Below are 14,654 nucleotides of genomic sequence, written 5' to 3' on the forward strand. Positions count from 1 at the left end.
CCTTATTGAGTGCCGGTAATCATTAGGCTTGCAGCTCGCATTATATTTACGGTTATGAGGACAGTTGCTTGTGCGCGACTCCTGTCGAATACAAATTTTTGGATTGAAGCTGACAGTCATAAACAGTAATTTACGGTCCCGCCTCACGAGGAGCAGCTTGGAATTTAGACTTAAGACGTTCTCTCTCAGAACTAATTCAGGCTTCTAAGTGACATCCCATATTTTTCGGTATCTCTTTCCTTCCTTCGCTGACCCTGTTACACATCCAAACCATTGTCAACTGGTCACATCATATTCTCTCTTTCCTTGTCGCTCTCCACCCTCGCCTGGTTCCGTCGCTTCTGACCGAAAGCAAAAGCGGTTTGTGTTTGGGTTTGCCGCATGAGGGCCACATTCCAGTTTACACAGCTGGATGCTCTGTGCTTGACGAGGTTCGGTTCCTATTTAAATTTCTGGGCCGAGGCTGCTGTTATCCGGGGGAGATGTCAGCGCTGCCAGTTTGGAGCCCTGGGGGCGAGTTTACCAGAGGCTGCTTCCTGCTGCTGTGGTGCTGAAGTGGAGGAGCCCTCATCAGGCTCCGCACTGTCTTTGTTGCAGAGCAGACGGGCAGCGCCGAGCTGCGGAGTGCAGTCGCAGTGCCCATGCATTATTTATCGAGCATTAATAAGTCCGTGCCTCCTGTCTTCTCCCTCTTTTTGTTCATCTGTTTATCCTTGTATTCCATAACCCCTATTTCCACGGAGGTGGATCTTTCCGATTTTGTGTTCTCAGTCCAACACGAAGCGCATGTTTAAGCCGCACCATCAACCCCTTCTGTTTGCTATGAAAAATGCATTTATAGGTTCCATCGTGTTCCGTTCAGCCAGTTTATATGGGGTGTTTGCCCGCCCGGTGTATGTGCTGTCAGGTCTTGCAATCTCTCTCCCAAAGTTCATTGCTGTGGCCACGCAGGCGTGTTTAATTTCATGTGGGTAAATAGTGTAAAGTTCGGAAGCTTGTAACTCTGCTTGACTAGACTTGTTTCGTATTCGTTTTATATTTTTCTACCGCATGGCCAAAGGGTGGAGCAGGGTGGCGCCCTGGTTAGTATGGTCACCTCACACCACTTGAGACCAGGGTTTGAGTCTTTGCCTTGATTCGTTGTATTTGTGTGTGTGTGTGTGTGTGTGTGTGTGTGTGAAGTTTGCATGTTTGCTAACTGAAAACCCATGCTAAGGTGAACTGGAGATACCAAATTATCCACATGTGTGAGTGTGTGTGTGTGTGTGTGTGTATGTGTGTGAGTGTGTGTGTGTGTCTGAGTGTGTGTGTGTGTCTGAGTGTGTGTGTGTGTGTGTGTGTGTGTGTGTGTGTGTGTGTGTGTTTTTGTGTGTGTGTGTGTGTGTGTGTGTTTTTGTGTGTGTGTGTGTGTGTGTGTGTGTGTGTGTGTGTGTGTGTGTGTGTGTGTGTTTTTGTGTGTGTGTGTGTGTGTGTGTGTGTGTGTGTGTGTGTGTGTGTGAGTGTGTGTGTGTGTGTGTGTGTGTGTGTGTGTGTGTGTGTGTGTGTGTGTGTGTGCCCTGTCATGGCTTGATGCCCCTGTAGTTGACTTCTCCTCCAGCAGCTTCTGCTCCGTCTCCTTGAGGTGTCCTTCAGGAAGCTTGGCTGCTTCCTCTGATACATGAACCCCCCCTTGTCTCAGATATTGTTCCAAACTGCTTGACTGTGTGGGTGAGACCCTGTAACGATTAGTATTATCAGAAGATTTGCCTACGAGTCCAATTAAATCGTAATTAGGGAGGATGATAATAGGTAATATGACACAGGGTTAGGAGCTCGACATTTCAGAATTGACTCCCGTTGTCCGGAATCCTCTCCTGGCCTTTCCATCACTCGCTGGAATTGTTGTACTTTGCTTTCTTGTTCCTATTGTGCTACCTGGACAGCCGAGTGGCTCTGCCTCTAACAAATGCCAAGCAGTCAGCTGGAAATCTGGGTCCCCGTGTGAACGAGCTTGTTTGTGAGGGACATGCTGTCTGTGTCCCAGCCAGTCTGCTTCATTGCTTCTGGTGGGTCATTCCCCCCCCCCGTCCCCCTTGCGTTTGCGTCGCTTCAATGAGTGTGAAGACCTTGCCCCCGGACTCCCTCACTCCCCCCCCCCCCACCCCTGATTACCATAATAGCTTGCAGCGTATGAGATAATCCGTAACCCCTGAGCAGCATGGAGGTTCACTGTACCTTTAAGAGAGAGATGGTATGTGTGACAGAGGGAGAGAGAGAGAGAACGAGAGGGAGAAAGAGATTGAGAGCGAGAGGGTAAGGGAGTAAGAGGAGAATGAGAGAGAACACCTTAATCTGTCATGAGCTAATATTTTTTGTTGCTTGTTCTTGGCTGTGCTGAGCATCTCTCCCACATCAGATACTCTCACACGGGGAAAGGTATTAAATGCCCACCGATACGACTGCACGCGCGCGCCTGCACAGAAAAACACGCGCACACACGCACGCCGGGCGATCGGAGCACGGCTGGAGCCGGGCCATCTTGCAAAAGAGGATCGGGGAGGTGAGAGGAGGAAGAAAAGAGAAGGGAGACTGAAGGGGCGCAAGAGCGAATAGGAAGCGAGGGAAGGAGCGAAGGAGACTAACGCCGCGTGAAGAGGAGAGGAAGAGCGAGGCGGAGGGGAATTAAAAGAGCGGGGAAGGGTGTCGCTCACTCCAGCAGCGGTCCGTGTGGCAGGATGGGAAATGCACCCTCCCAAGGCACGTGAAATCCCTCTCCATGCATTCTTTTGTAGCAGGTGTTTTTCTGATTTTGCGTGTTTCCTGACTGCTGGCTGCCGGTTTGCTGGTATTGGTTCGAGGTGGATGCTCGGGGCTGAGAAGGTGACCGAGATGGGTAGGTGGGTGGGTGGGTGGGCTGGCGGGGGGGGTGTGGCAGGGACAGGAGGAAGGTGCGAGGGTGGTCAACGGTTGGACGTTATTCTTGCGGTGGGGGGGGGGGGGGTTCACAGATGGCAGGCTGTGAGATGCTGTCATGGGATTGATCTCCGTCTGAAATGTGTATGGAGGAAGGATTAGAGGCGGAGATACCTGATGGTGACAGACGGGATTAGGGTCAGAGGCGCACGGCCGCCAGTTCAGCACACCTGCACGATGGTGTGTGTGTGTGTGTGTGTGTGTGTGTGTGCAGGGAGTGATATGGGATGGGATTGATGTATATCGAGGGGCTATAAAGCCCCTAAGGACGTTTATCTGTTTTTGTCTAAGTCTGATTCTAAGGGTGTCTCTTGCAGACCAATTCATTTTGCAGCAGAAACATGATTTAACATGATGCTGTAACCTAAATTTGCTTCAGTGGGTCTTTGCCGAGGTAGGAGCCCTTTGTGGACAAAAGTGCATGGGGGGGGCAGGACCAGAAACTGTGAAACTGTTTTCTTTAAAAAAGAGAAAAGGAGCCAGTCAGGAAGAGGAAGGTGTTGTGATTCTCCAGTACAGTACAGGGAGCGAGGGAGGCTGGGTGTTGATGGAGTTGAAACACAAAGGAAGAGAAGCGAATTGCACTGGAGGGAAGAATAGAGTTTTTCTGACAGCCACTCAGAAGGCAGGGAGACAGCAGAGACCCGCAGTTCTGTCCTCGTCGGGAGAATCCTGACGATCTTCCTTTTCTGTTCTTGCAGCTTACGTCGGCTTTTTACCCAGAGACTAGCTGGTTGCTACGGAGAAATTCTCCAGAGACGAGAGAAGGTGGTGAAGGGGGTTGGTGTTGGGGGGTTGGGGGGGGGGAGAGAGAAGCTGGTTCCACCAGGGAGGGAGACGGAAGGTGAAAAGGAGAGCAGTTAGCAAACGGCTTTTCTTTGATGGAAAAAGTGGCGAGGCTGGCTGGGCAGGGAAGAAGTGAGAAATCAGGTTGGGCAGATGGAGTACAGGAGGAGGGAGACTCGAGTGGGAGGGAAGAGCATGATAAGAACGAGCATTGGGGGGGGTGGGGGGGGGCGGTCAGAAAAGTGGTTGTTTCGTGGGAGTGCGAGTGGCGAGATCCTGCTGGCATAACAGAGGGGCGCGGAGTCAAATGCCCACAAAAGGGCCGGAGTGGAGTTTCTCCTCCATTCAGAATTCAGAGCTGGTGCCGGTGGAGACCTTAAGCTGGTGGGAGCAGCTGCCTTCAGGGGCTTTGCTGCTTGGGAGATGCAGGTCTCATCAGTTTCGCAGCTGAGAGGGAAAAGTCCGGATTTAAAAAGAGACGGAGCAGCAAATCGTCACTTTGGGGTGTGATTATTACAAAACGGCTCTGGCGGAGATTACGTGAGCCCGCCCGCTATCTGTGCCTCTTGGCCCCCGACCAGCTGAAATGGATTTATGGCCTCGCTTGTGGCATATTGCATCTAGCGTCTCAATATAACGGGTCGTCCGTAAGTGGAATTTCTGACATCCGCCGTTATTTGCGAAGTACGGCTACCGGCAATAAAAACAGGAAGGTCGTATTGCTTCCATGAGAGCAGAAAGGCGTTTATCTGATATAAAACAGAGTCCATACAGGATGCGAAATATTTCTGACACCAGCATCAAATGTCGGTTTTCGCCCCAAACATTAAATCTGCTTGCTTTATTAAAATAATCGTTTGCACAGTAAATCTAACTAGGTAATTCAGCTGTACAATGGGCACTAATTACCTATTAGCTACCTATTATTAATTACCTGAAACTGCCGCTGTTGTCATTAATCTATGGGAGGCCTACTTACAGTATGGTTGGGCCTGGCAATCCTACAGTCTGCTTCTCCTATGACAATAATCTCCAGATGGTTCCACATCATCGGCCTGGTTTTTAGCGCCTGCGATTCCAGGTGGAAGCAGACGCCCAGGACAGAAGGTTTAAACTCTGTCACTGATAAGACCCTTTCTCTCAAGACAAATACCCTCAATCTGAGTCTGGCCCACAGGCCGGAAAATCGGAATTATGCCTACAGAGAGACGAGATTCCCGCTGAAGGTAACCATCAGGAGGCAGGGATACGATGGACCTGTGCGTCGTTTCATATGGGTTGACACTAGTAAAGGTGGAATTAGATTACTCCGGTGTAAGGTGATGTCAAAGATTGCTTCCTAAATATGGACCTCTGGGCTTGCTGATTGGAAGTATTATGTCCAACATTAATTAAGCTGATGAGTTTGTGAAGGGAGCTGCAATTCTGGGATTTGAATCACGAGCAGTATTTTTGAAACTTGGCCTGAACGGAATGTGCTTCGGGAGTTTTTTCCCTGTCTAAAGAGGCTCACCTAGGATAAAGCGAGTTGTCTTCCCGCTCTGGTTCCAAGCCTCCCTTCCGCCCACAACACTACAAACGCAGGGAGCCAGGGACGGCTGTGCATCCTGTCCTGTGGAAGCACCTATTTAAAGGGCTTCGGGTGTCTGTCCATTCGAAGCTCTGTTGGGAACACAAAGCATGCAGGAAACCTGGTCACACTTTGACTTGCGCAAAGGGATTCGAATTTGGAGACGTGACAGCGAATGCACTGCTTGGAGCAGGACGAGCGTCGCTGCTTATTAGTCAGAGGGGTAGCGGGTAAACGGTAACGCATTCTCTGAACGGCCATACGTGAGACGTTCATCGTGGTTTCATCTGCGGACTTGGGTTGGTGTCTAGCTCAGCGGGAGGGGGAATCCCATAGCTGGGGGAGTAATTATATCATCGTTGAGCTTCTGTGCTAGGCCAGGGGTGGCAAATCCCATCCAAGGAGAGCCACTGTGGGGGTGGGTTTTTGGGATGACCTCTCGTTCAGCCAATAACAGGGTCCCCAGGACTGGAGTTGAGAATGGCTGATTTATTATTGGCTGATTGAGAGGTCATCCCATAAGCCCACACCCACAGCAGCTTTCCATGGATCCGGTTCGCCACTCCTGAGATGAGGCTGTAACCCCACCTACTCCAGGGGTGCTGGGCGCTGACTTAACCTGTGCTCTGTCCCCAAATATCGCTTTTACCCATATACAAGATGCGATATGTGAAAACCACCCACTTTTCCCACAGGGATGATTTAAAGTACTGCTATTCTATATTTTATTCATGAATGATGCACTGTATATCTTATGAATGTTTATGTACGGCATGTTGCATTGCAAATATATGTGGTAAGGCCTCGTGTAGCACTCTTGAGAGCTGCCTAGCGATCTCTGACTCCTGACAGAAGCGTTTATGAATGTTTATGCGTTCCTTAAAAGGACTGGGTGGGCAGCTTATGAGTGAATGACGGAAACTCAACCTTTATCTGAGCTGTTATCGGGCAGAGATGTAGAGATTTGTACACTGAAGACACAAGACTTAATGATCATCATCAGTCTTTGCATTTCGATGTTTTCCACGGTCATGATTGTTCACTGAAGATATTCCGGCTTTTAAAACGTATAAATCAGCTGTGGTGATATGAGGGCTTTTTGGAATAGCTGGTGGCTCTTGTCCTTACTAATGGTTGAGGGATGTTTATGAGCTCGCCCTCTATAATGATCAGTTTGCAAGGATGCAAGATGAAGTCACTCGTTCCCACATAGGTGCGCTGGAAATTTATGGGGGCGTTTGGTGCTGGAAAGGACTGACTCTGCAGATCAGCAAGAGGAGATGATTTCCAGTGGCTTTAAATGAAAACGCCCCACCGTTTCCTTTCTGAAGTCCCGCCTTCTTTGCGGTTTAGATCAATCTGATGAGCTACACCGGGTTTTTGGGATGACCTCACAATCAGCCAATAACAGTGGGTCCCCAGGATTGGAGCTGAAAACTACTACTTTATTATTGGCTGATTGAGAGGTCATCCCAAAAAACCTGAACCGGCTCTCCATGGATCAGGTTCGCCACCACTGAGCTGCACTGTAGTCAACCTGTCTATGTCGAGGGGGGTGCAATATTTATGATCCACTTACAAATGTGAGATACAAAGATCAATGCAAGATATCACGTGAGAGGCTGCCAGCAACATGCTTGCTGTCCTCCAACCCAGCATCGTACGTATATTTAAATGCATGTATGAGTTACTAAACTTTGTGCGTCATCTATAGCTTTCCATTTGATATCTTCTGCTGACCCTACGATATATCGAAACCGTGATGGGGAAAATTGCGATGCACGACTGTCGACTGTAGTTTTTCATTTGTGAGTCTCCTGTAATTAACCCTCATTCCTTACATGATTGGTCAGTTCATTTTAGTTTGTAGTGCTTCTACCATTTCTTTCTCTATTTCTACGTTTTTATTGGTGGGATGGGACTGGCTTCTCCCTGCTTTTGTCGCACAGCGCTGACCGTGGTCTTTGCACCTCTCCGCCGCCTGGCTTTCCTCTGGCTCGCTGCTCCTTTTCAGCCCGTCCACTTAAGCCTTGTTCTTTTGTGCCTCAGTTTGTGGCTTGTATATATCATCCATCTTCCCTTGATCAAAGTGCAGTACAAACGTGTAGGAACCTTTTGATGGTTCCTCTGCAGGGAGCAGCTATATCTTTGGTTATGCTGTTTTGCTGTTTGCATTTTGAGCGATGCCGGTTTAATGTCCTCCCAAAGGAGGTTGTTAAAGGCAGAGGCCATTGGCTTTATGAAGTTCACACACAAGTTGACGACTTGCCAACAGGTCTTACTTCTTAAGGTGACCTTCGGAGACGGTCTCTGTCGGCGCGTCAGTTTCCCTGTAGCCATTCTGGTTGTCGGCATTCTGTCCCCTCCTTGGTCTAATTGGCCTCTTGAGGTGACGGTGGACTTTGACTCCACTGAGACCGCTGAGACTCTCGAGCCAGCTTGCCATTGGTCTAGCATTATGGTGGACGTCAGTCTGGTCTGCCTTGGCACCAGCCTGGCCTAGATGCTGGTAGGATGTACGGAATGGGCGGTCTGCTCATGGTAACCCATGTTAGTGTGACATATGGACAAACCTTTAAAGCGCAGAGAATTTTATGCTCTTCTCATCATCTAATGCCAAATGCACTTTGGGGGGTTGTCATAGCTCCTACAGCTTCCCGAGGCCCTCACATCAGTCTCGTCTGCCCTGGCAGCAGCGGAGCAGTTGGCTGCTGAGCGTATCTGTTTAGACGCCGTGGTCATTTGACAAAGACTGTGAAACTGACCTCGCTCAGGTTCGCTTTGATTTGCCATCGCCAGTTTGCAATTTCCCACTTGTCTCATTTCGTTCAGCTCTGATGTATTCCTCGGGAACGGGGGCACCTTTCAGCATCCGGAACGTTCTGAGGGGAAACGGCGTTCGTAAACAGCCCAGTACCGCTGACTGTGTATCCGCCGCAGAATTAGCCATAAATAAGACCCTAATCCTTTAGATTTCATCGCTGTCAAAACCTGAAGCTCGGAACGGTCCCTTTGTGAATCGGTAATTAGGGAAGAGTCTTATTACCACATAACGTCACTAAATCTGTGCCCAGACAAATAGGCGCATTAAAATGTTTTTTCCAGTTAATTAATCTCTTAGTCGTATGAATAATATGTAAGTATCTTCATTTTGTGTACAGCCATGATTTGCATGAGGCTGCCTGCATCAAGAATATAAATAATTGTACCAACAAATAAATTTGGCTGCTCGCAGAAGCCAGGCACTGTGGGAAATGGCTCCATTTCTTGAAGCCGTTCACGCAACCTGTCGCCGCATACACCCCTGTGTATGATTTCCGATATGCCCAGCAAAGAAACAAAAATAGATTTGAAATTTAAATCTGGGCCCCACCCACAACGCCATCCCCAGCCCCGCCCTCAACGCCAGTGTGAATTTCACCAGTTATCCACAACCGTCCCTGGGGATGCTGAGATCCATAACCTCTGTGAAGGTTGCTGCAAATTGCCAGGGCTAAAACGGAGCATGATGGGATTTGCTCAGCAGCTTTTAAACCACCACCCCCCCCCTCCCTGAGCCCCTCTGTCATGGCAACATGGGAGATTGTGGAGTCCTCGCCATCATTAATGTCACCGTGGACGGCTGGCAGCTTTTTCCCGCTGCCTCATTCGTCCCGCTGGCTTCTCTGGCCCGTGCCTGTGTGTGCAGCCTCCCTCACCTGCTGGGTCCCAGCGACCGAAATAGAAGCATTCTGTTAGTTTGTATGGAAACGCTGCATTTGTTTTCCCTTAAAATGGGTCAGATGAACCTCACAGAGGCTACAGGCCGGCTGGTTCTGGATCAGAGATCTGTCGAGTCGTCGGAACGGTTTCACCCTACACTTTTTTCGAAGGCACGCCCTGAACGTCCGAGTGTATCTCCGGAGATCTCAGGACCATCCTCCAGCGTTTTTGCTAACAATGGGGCCTCGCTGCTAATTCACCGCCCCACAGGACTGCAGCAATTAAGGTTTGTTTAGTCGTGTAATTTTCAGGTCATAGCTTCTGACTCCCTTAAATTGGTCCAGTTTTATCTAGCTTTGCATAAACATGCAAATCTCCCGGCGGGGGCGTGATTCATTAATGCGCCGCCTTTCTGTATCAAGCCAGGAGTCACATGACCAGGTTTACCAGGGTTGCTCATCGATCCATGTCATTGGATATCGGTGAACCAGGCTGCAGTCTCTCCAGGACCGGAATGTGTCATAATTCAGATTGAAGCATGACTTGTATTTGCTGTTCCTGATGCTGTCCATGATGGGGTACCAACCCTAAAGATATCTGAATTATTAAAAATGTATGTTGAAAATATTTTCATGGGTGTGTATATATTAAATATTTTCAAATATTTTAATACATTTGATATAAAATGTATATTTGTATCTTATATTGTATATTAAATTTGTAAATGTAATGTGATCAAAGAATGTTTGAATTACTGCTTAAAAGGTCATGGCAACATCTGTTGTCTTGTCTGAGAACAACTGACTGCCTTTCCGGTCAGTGAGCTCTTTGCTAGACCACCTGCCATCTCACTGATCACCTTGGAAGTTCCTTCAGACCCCACCGGGTGAGCAGGCAGGACGCAGGTGATCACAGACGCGGACGGCGGAGGGGGACGTGGCGAGGCCAGCTCGCCCCCCCCCCCCCCCCGCGTCCAACATCTTCTGTTCCTCCCATCAGACGCGACTTTCATCTCGGGAAACAGGCCTGAGGTGCTGCCGCAAAATAAAATGCGTGTCGGTGTCCCCGTAAGACGAGAGCGATGCTCGCGTGACAACTGCATCCCCCCGGAGTGTCTGCCAATCCCCCCCACCCACTTCTCGGGGGCAGCGTCTACTTGTTGAACTGCAAAAAAATAAAAAAATACTCATCCTTTTGCAAATTGGCAGGCGCAGTCGTCAGCAGAGCCACGCTCGCTCCTTAATTACATTTCTCCCTGCAGGGCCGTTCTGCGGAGGTCGTTCCGTACAATAATAAAAAAAAAACATCCCACGATATGTCTTAGTGTGTTTAGCTGCCTGTACTTGCATGGGTCGTGCCTGCAGTTCCTGTTTAATTGAAGCAAAACTGTTTTTTTAATTGCTGTCGTGTGGGCTGCTTGTCATATTCTAAAAAACGCTTTAGACGTAGCTGTAACTGGCAGAAGGTGACAACCTTGGGGTCGAGGGAGTTATCCGTCAATATACACCCCTCCCGGTAACTGCTTATCCAGCTTCGAATTTTGGGGAGTCTGGAGCTAATCTTAGGATGAAAAGGGCACGCGGCTGCACACAGCCTGGATCATTGCTGGGCAAACAGTCCCCCACCCTGAATAGATCGTTGTTCATATAACCGCATGGTTTTGAGCACTCGTGGAACCCAGAGGAAACGCTCCTGGGAGTCCTACTTACGCGAAAATATTCTGAAGGCAGAACGAAAATTGATTGGTTCAGGAGAGAATGCTGCAAAATCCTCACCACCAGTAGGGAAAGTGATGTTTATACTGCCCGTGATGACGTATGGACTGTGGGTTCGAATCTCATGCATCTTAAAGCTTTGCTTCTGAAAATATTAATTTGCAAAGGGGAAATTACTGATGGCTGAAAAATCTTGATAAACAGGTACCTTTCTGATTTAATATATGCGTTACACCTAAGGAGTGATTTGTTTGTAGATGACTTTTGCACTGGGATTCCCTGTGTAAAAGCACGTTTTATTTTTGTCAGTGTGTGATTTATCAGTGTAGAGTTCAGTACATCTGTACCGTGCTTATTTTGAAATTGAGCTTCTGGCCAATCCGCTCGTAGTTTGCATCTCGAAGGATGCGGCATTGCTGCAAGGCTGCTCATTGAACAACAGTAGCCGCAGGTGGTTAATTGTGCAAAGTCACTGCTGTGAACTGCCTGTGACCTGGGGAGGGGGGGCACGGCCATGGCGGTGGGGGTGGGTGGGTGGGGGTCTCCATCATGCAGCGGCGCTTCGCTAGCGTAGAAACTGCCGTGCTGTGTTCCTTTGCTTTCCCCCCAGATGCGCGCACTCACCTGGGGCATAGGTATTCAGTGGGGGGGGGTCACTCACTACTTTAGTGGGGCTTTAACCCGCTATAATGTTCTTCAGCCCCCTCCCCCAAATCAATGCACACTGATTAGTTTAAATTAAAATGTGGACCCTGTCCCACAGCCCCTCCCCCCCAGTAAAGGCCATTTTCTCATAAATGTCTAGTGACACTCCTGCTCTTCAGGGGGCTTCGGGGGGGAGGGGGGGTGGCCAGCATAAATATATGCATATGCATATATGCATAATATATGGATATTTCAGGTCCAGAAATTAAAAATCCAGACCAAGATTTTGTTTCAATCTACCCACTGAAACATTTCTGTGTTTTTGAATGAAGGAGGAAAAAGATAAAATGGTGGGTGGAGGTATGGGTGGGGAGAGGCTTGTTGTGGCCTGGCCCTGTTAAATACTGGAGGCTGGGAGCCCCCCCGTGCCATGTGACCTTCCCAAAGTCTTCAAGGTGAGCAGCTGGGACGGCTGGAACCCCCTCCCCCGTTATGTCAGAGAGGACAGTAATTGCCGTAAAAACAGTTTGTTGCCCTGCTCTGTGATATTTCACAGCCATCCGAATAATTCTCCTCTCTTTTATTTTGGGAATGTTTTTCTCCTTCCCTCCCGCTGTGCACTTTATTCCGCAGTTACTAGGAGACGGGAATCCTGTAATGCTGCCGCCACATCGGGAGGAAGAGGGAAGCGCTTCTCGGATCAGTCGAGAATAAATGGCGGGGAGCAGCCGCACCACTGTCTGGCAACCCGCTGGGGGGTCTGAGCGTCTCTGCCCCCCCCCCCCCCCTCCGTGCCACGCTCGTGCCCTGGCACTCGCAGTCCAGATCTAATTACGCCCGGTAAATACATCCCTGTTCGCGGCACGTGTCCTTCGCCTGTTTCCAGCGGCGTTCTTCCTTAGGACCACCAGGGAAAATTGAGTGAATCTAAACAAAGAAATAACAAAAAAGAACATAAATAAATATCCTTCCTCACCAGTGAAACTCGTTGCCTGTTGTTCTCTTAGAAATGATGGCAAAAACAAGGTGCTCGTAAAATTCGGGGTGGAGTGTATCAACAGTGGGGAATCACCATGTTCTAGATCAGTGTTTCCCAACCCGGTCCTCAGGGACCCCCAGACAGTCTGCATTTTTGCTCCCTCCCTGCTCCCAGCACACCTGTACCAGCTATTCAGTTCAGGTCTGCTGGGAGGCAGCAAAACTGTGGACTGTGTGGGGGTCCCTGAGGACTCAGCTGAAAACACCATCCCAGATGTTTCACCAACTAAACCACTATGTCGACCCTTTAGCAATTGTGTGGAGCGACGGGGCGCTTATCACACTTCCTACTTTCTGTGGTGTTCCTAGAGATCAGGCATGATGCAATGGAAGCAATTTTTGGCTGCAATAATGAAGAATACGTCCTGTCAGAAGAGCGTTTCCTCAAACTGCTGTGACAGGGTGATATTTCCAAGGTGAACGTAACCGATGTCAGTGTCCCGGGGCGGAAACCTCAGCCTGCTGCCGCTGCCCTCTGCTGTTCCTGGGCTTTTCTCTCATCGCCAGCAGAAGCCTGATGCTCCAGATGAGCTGGAACCGATGTATCTAGGCCAGTGTTTCCCGATCTGGTTCTCGAGGACCCACAGCCGGTCCTGGTTTTTACTCCCTCCGAATAAAATGTGGACTGTCTGTGGGTCCCTGAGGACCGAATCGGTAAACAGTGATCTAGGCGTCCCGTGGGATTCATCTGTACTTCCCTGCTTCATTAACCTGTCTCCATATTTGTAGCTACAAGATCACACTGGGGATGCTGTGTATTGTGCTGGACGTATATTTACAATTTACCGATAAGTGTATTTATTGCTTTTAATACTTTAAAATGGATACAAGTCCCCTAAACATGTCTGTGGATATTACCTATCGGAAGATGGAAGATACAGCAGAGATTTAAGCAGCATCTCCACCTGGAGTTTACTATAGACTTCTGAGTACTAAAGTGAACCGGATCTAGAGGGAGAGTGCAGAATAGCTTATTATTTTTTTCTCAAAGGATGGAATAAAGTCAACTCTGTAAAACGGCAGATGTGGTGCTTCAAAGCCCAGACATCTACCCTGTGCTGGAGTTACTATAGCAACACGCTTGCATCTTGAACAGAAGTGTCGGGAACATGGTCACATTCGGAAAAGAAATTTTCCTGCATGTGACATCAGGCTTCCATATTTCAGATCCCCCATTATATTGAAATGTTTTTTTTTTGCTTGTTTATCTATTTATCTCTGTAATTTATGTTTATTTATGTTGGCTTTACTAAACAGGAGGTCAGGTTAAGGGCACTGTCACCTTCCGCAGGTGGTACTGAAGCACTAGTAGAGTTCGTTTGGACTGTGCACAATTGTGCAGTTGTGTTAGCAATGCATCCTTATGTCTTTGGCATCTATAAATATCCCCGATGTATGGCACTCCGATCCAAAAGCTCTACGACACATGAATAATGCACGATGATTCACGGGAAGTGCGTGACGTGACAGGAGCAGATGTACATATGTGCGAACATTTGTTTAGGAGTGCTGAAGGATTTATGGGCATTGCTTTGCATTAAAAGTGCTCTTCGTGGAGTTTAGATGACGCGTTAGCGGCAGCAACGCTCATGTTTCAGTACAGTAAGGGCTGAACTTTCGGGATCGGTTGTGATATTTTGGCCAGTCCATGTGCTGGGCTGGTCCATTACCTGCTGCACCCTCCTGCCCGCGTTGCCTCTTGGTGCTTTGATGGTGTATTGCTGGACCGAGATGAAACGAGGACTCGGGGCAGTTTACCGCTACCCTTCCCCCTGCCGTGTGGTGGGGGTCGAGCAGGGGTGAGGACGAAAGCTAATCGCTGTGCAGAATGCTGCAATGCCTGCGTTTGAAATGCTAATCATGAACTTCTGCTGGGTGTAAATTGCGCTGGAGGGAAATCTTGCTTCGGGAGGGGCGGGCGGTGTTTGCTTGCAGTTTGGGATTGCACAATTGGCAGTGTGATGGCTAAGGCTGAACCCAGTCCCTGGACGTCCAAAGCTTTAAGCATGAGGACGCCAAACCTACTCAAGGGTTGCAGTATTTGTCTCTCTGGTGCGCTCTCTGCGTAACCTATAACACAACCGTCAGACTTATAACACAGCGAAAATGGGCGTGTCACAGGCAGTGACGCCACAGTGCTCTCAGCCAATCACTTCTGCCACAGCTGACATCACTGTAAAGGCAATTTCTCGCAGTGGTAAGGCAATAAAAGAACATAAAGGCTCATGAGGACAATTTAAAGCTGT

The 14,654-nt window shown here is 48.9% G+C and overlaps 1 protein-coding gene across 2 annotated transcripts in view; it reads left to right on the forward strand.

Annotated features, from left to right (window-relative positions):
• The first annotated feature begins 2,533 nt into the window (after positions 1-2,533).
• si:ch211-278a6.1 (SRC kinase signaling inhibitor 1) overlaps positions 2,534-14,654 on the forward strand; it is a 104,572-nt gene continuing 92,451 nt past the window's right edge. For both annotated transcript variants that reach the window (XM_048991754.1, XM_048991756.1), the window contains exon 1: positions 2,534-2,736. In XM_048991754.1, the coding sequence (XP_048847711.1) occupies positions 2,715-2,736 (22 nt within the window). In that variant the 5' untranslated portion in view covers positions 2,534-2,714. The remainder of the gene's footprint in view (positions 2,737-14,654) is intronic.

The sequence above is a fragment of the Brienomyrus brachyistius genome, chromosome 22, assembly GCF_023856365.1.
Source record: "Brienomyrus brachyistius isolate T26 chromosome 22, BBRACH_0.4, whole genome shotgun sequence".
NCBI classification, from domain to species: Eukaryota; Metazoa; Chordata; class Actinopteri; order Osteoglossiformes; family Mormyridae; genus Brienomyrus; species Brienomyrus brachyistius.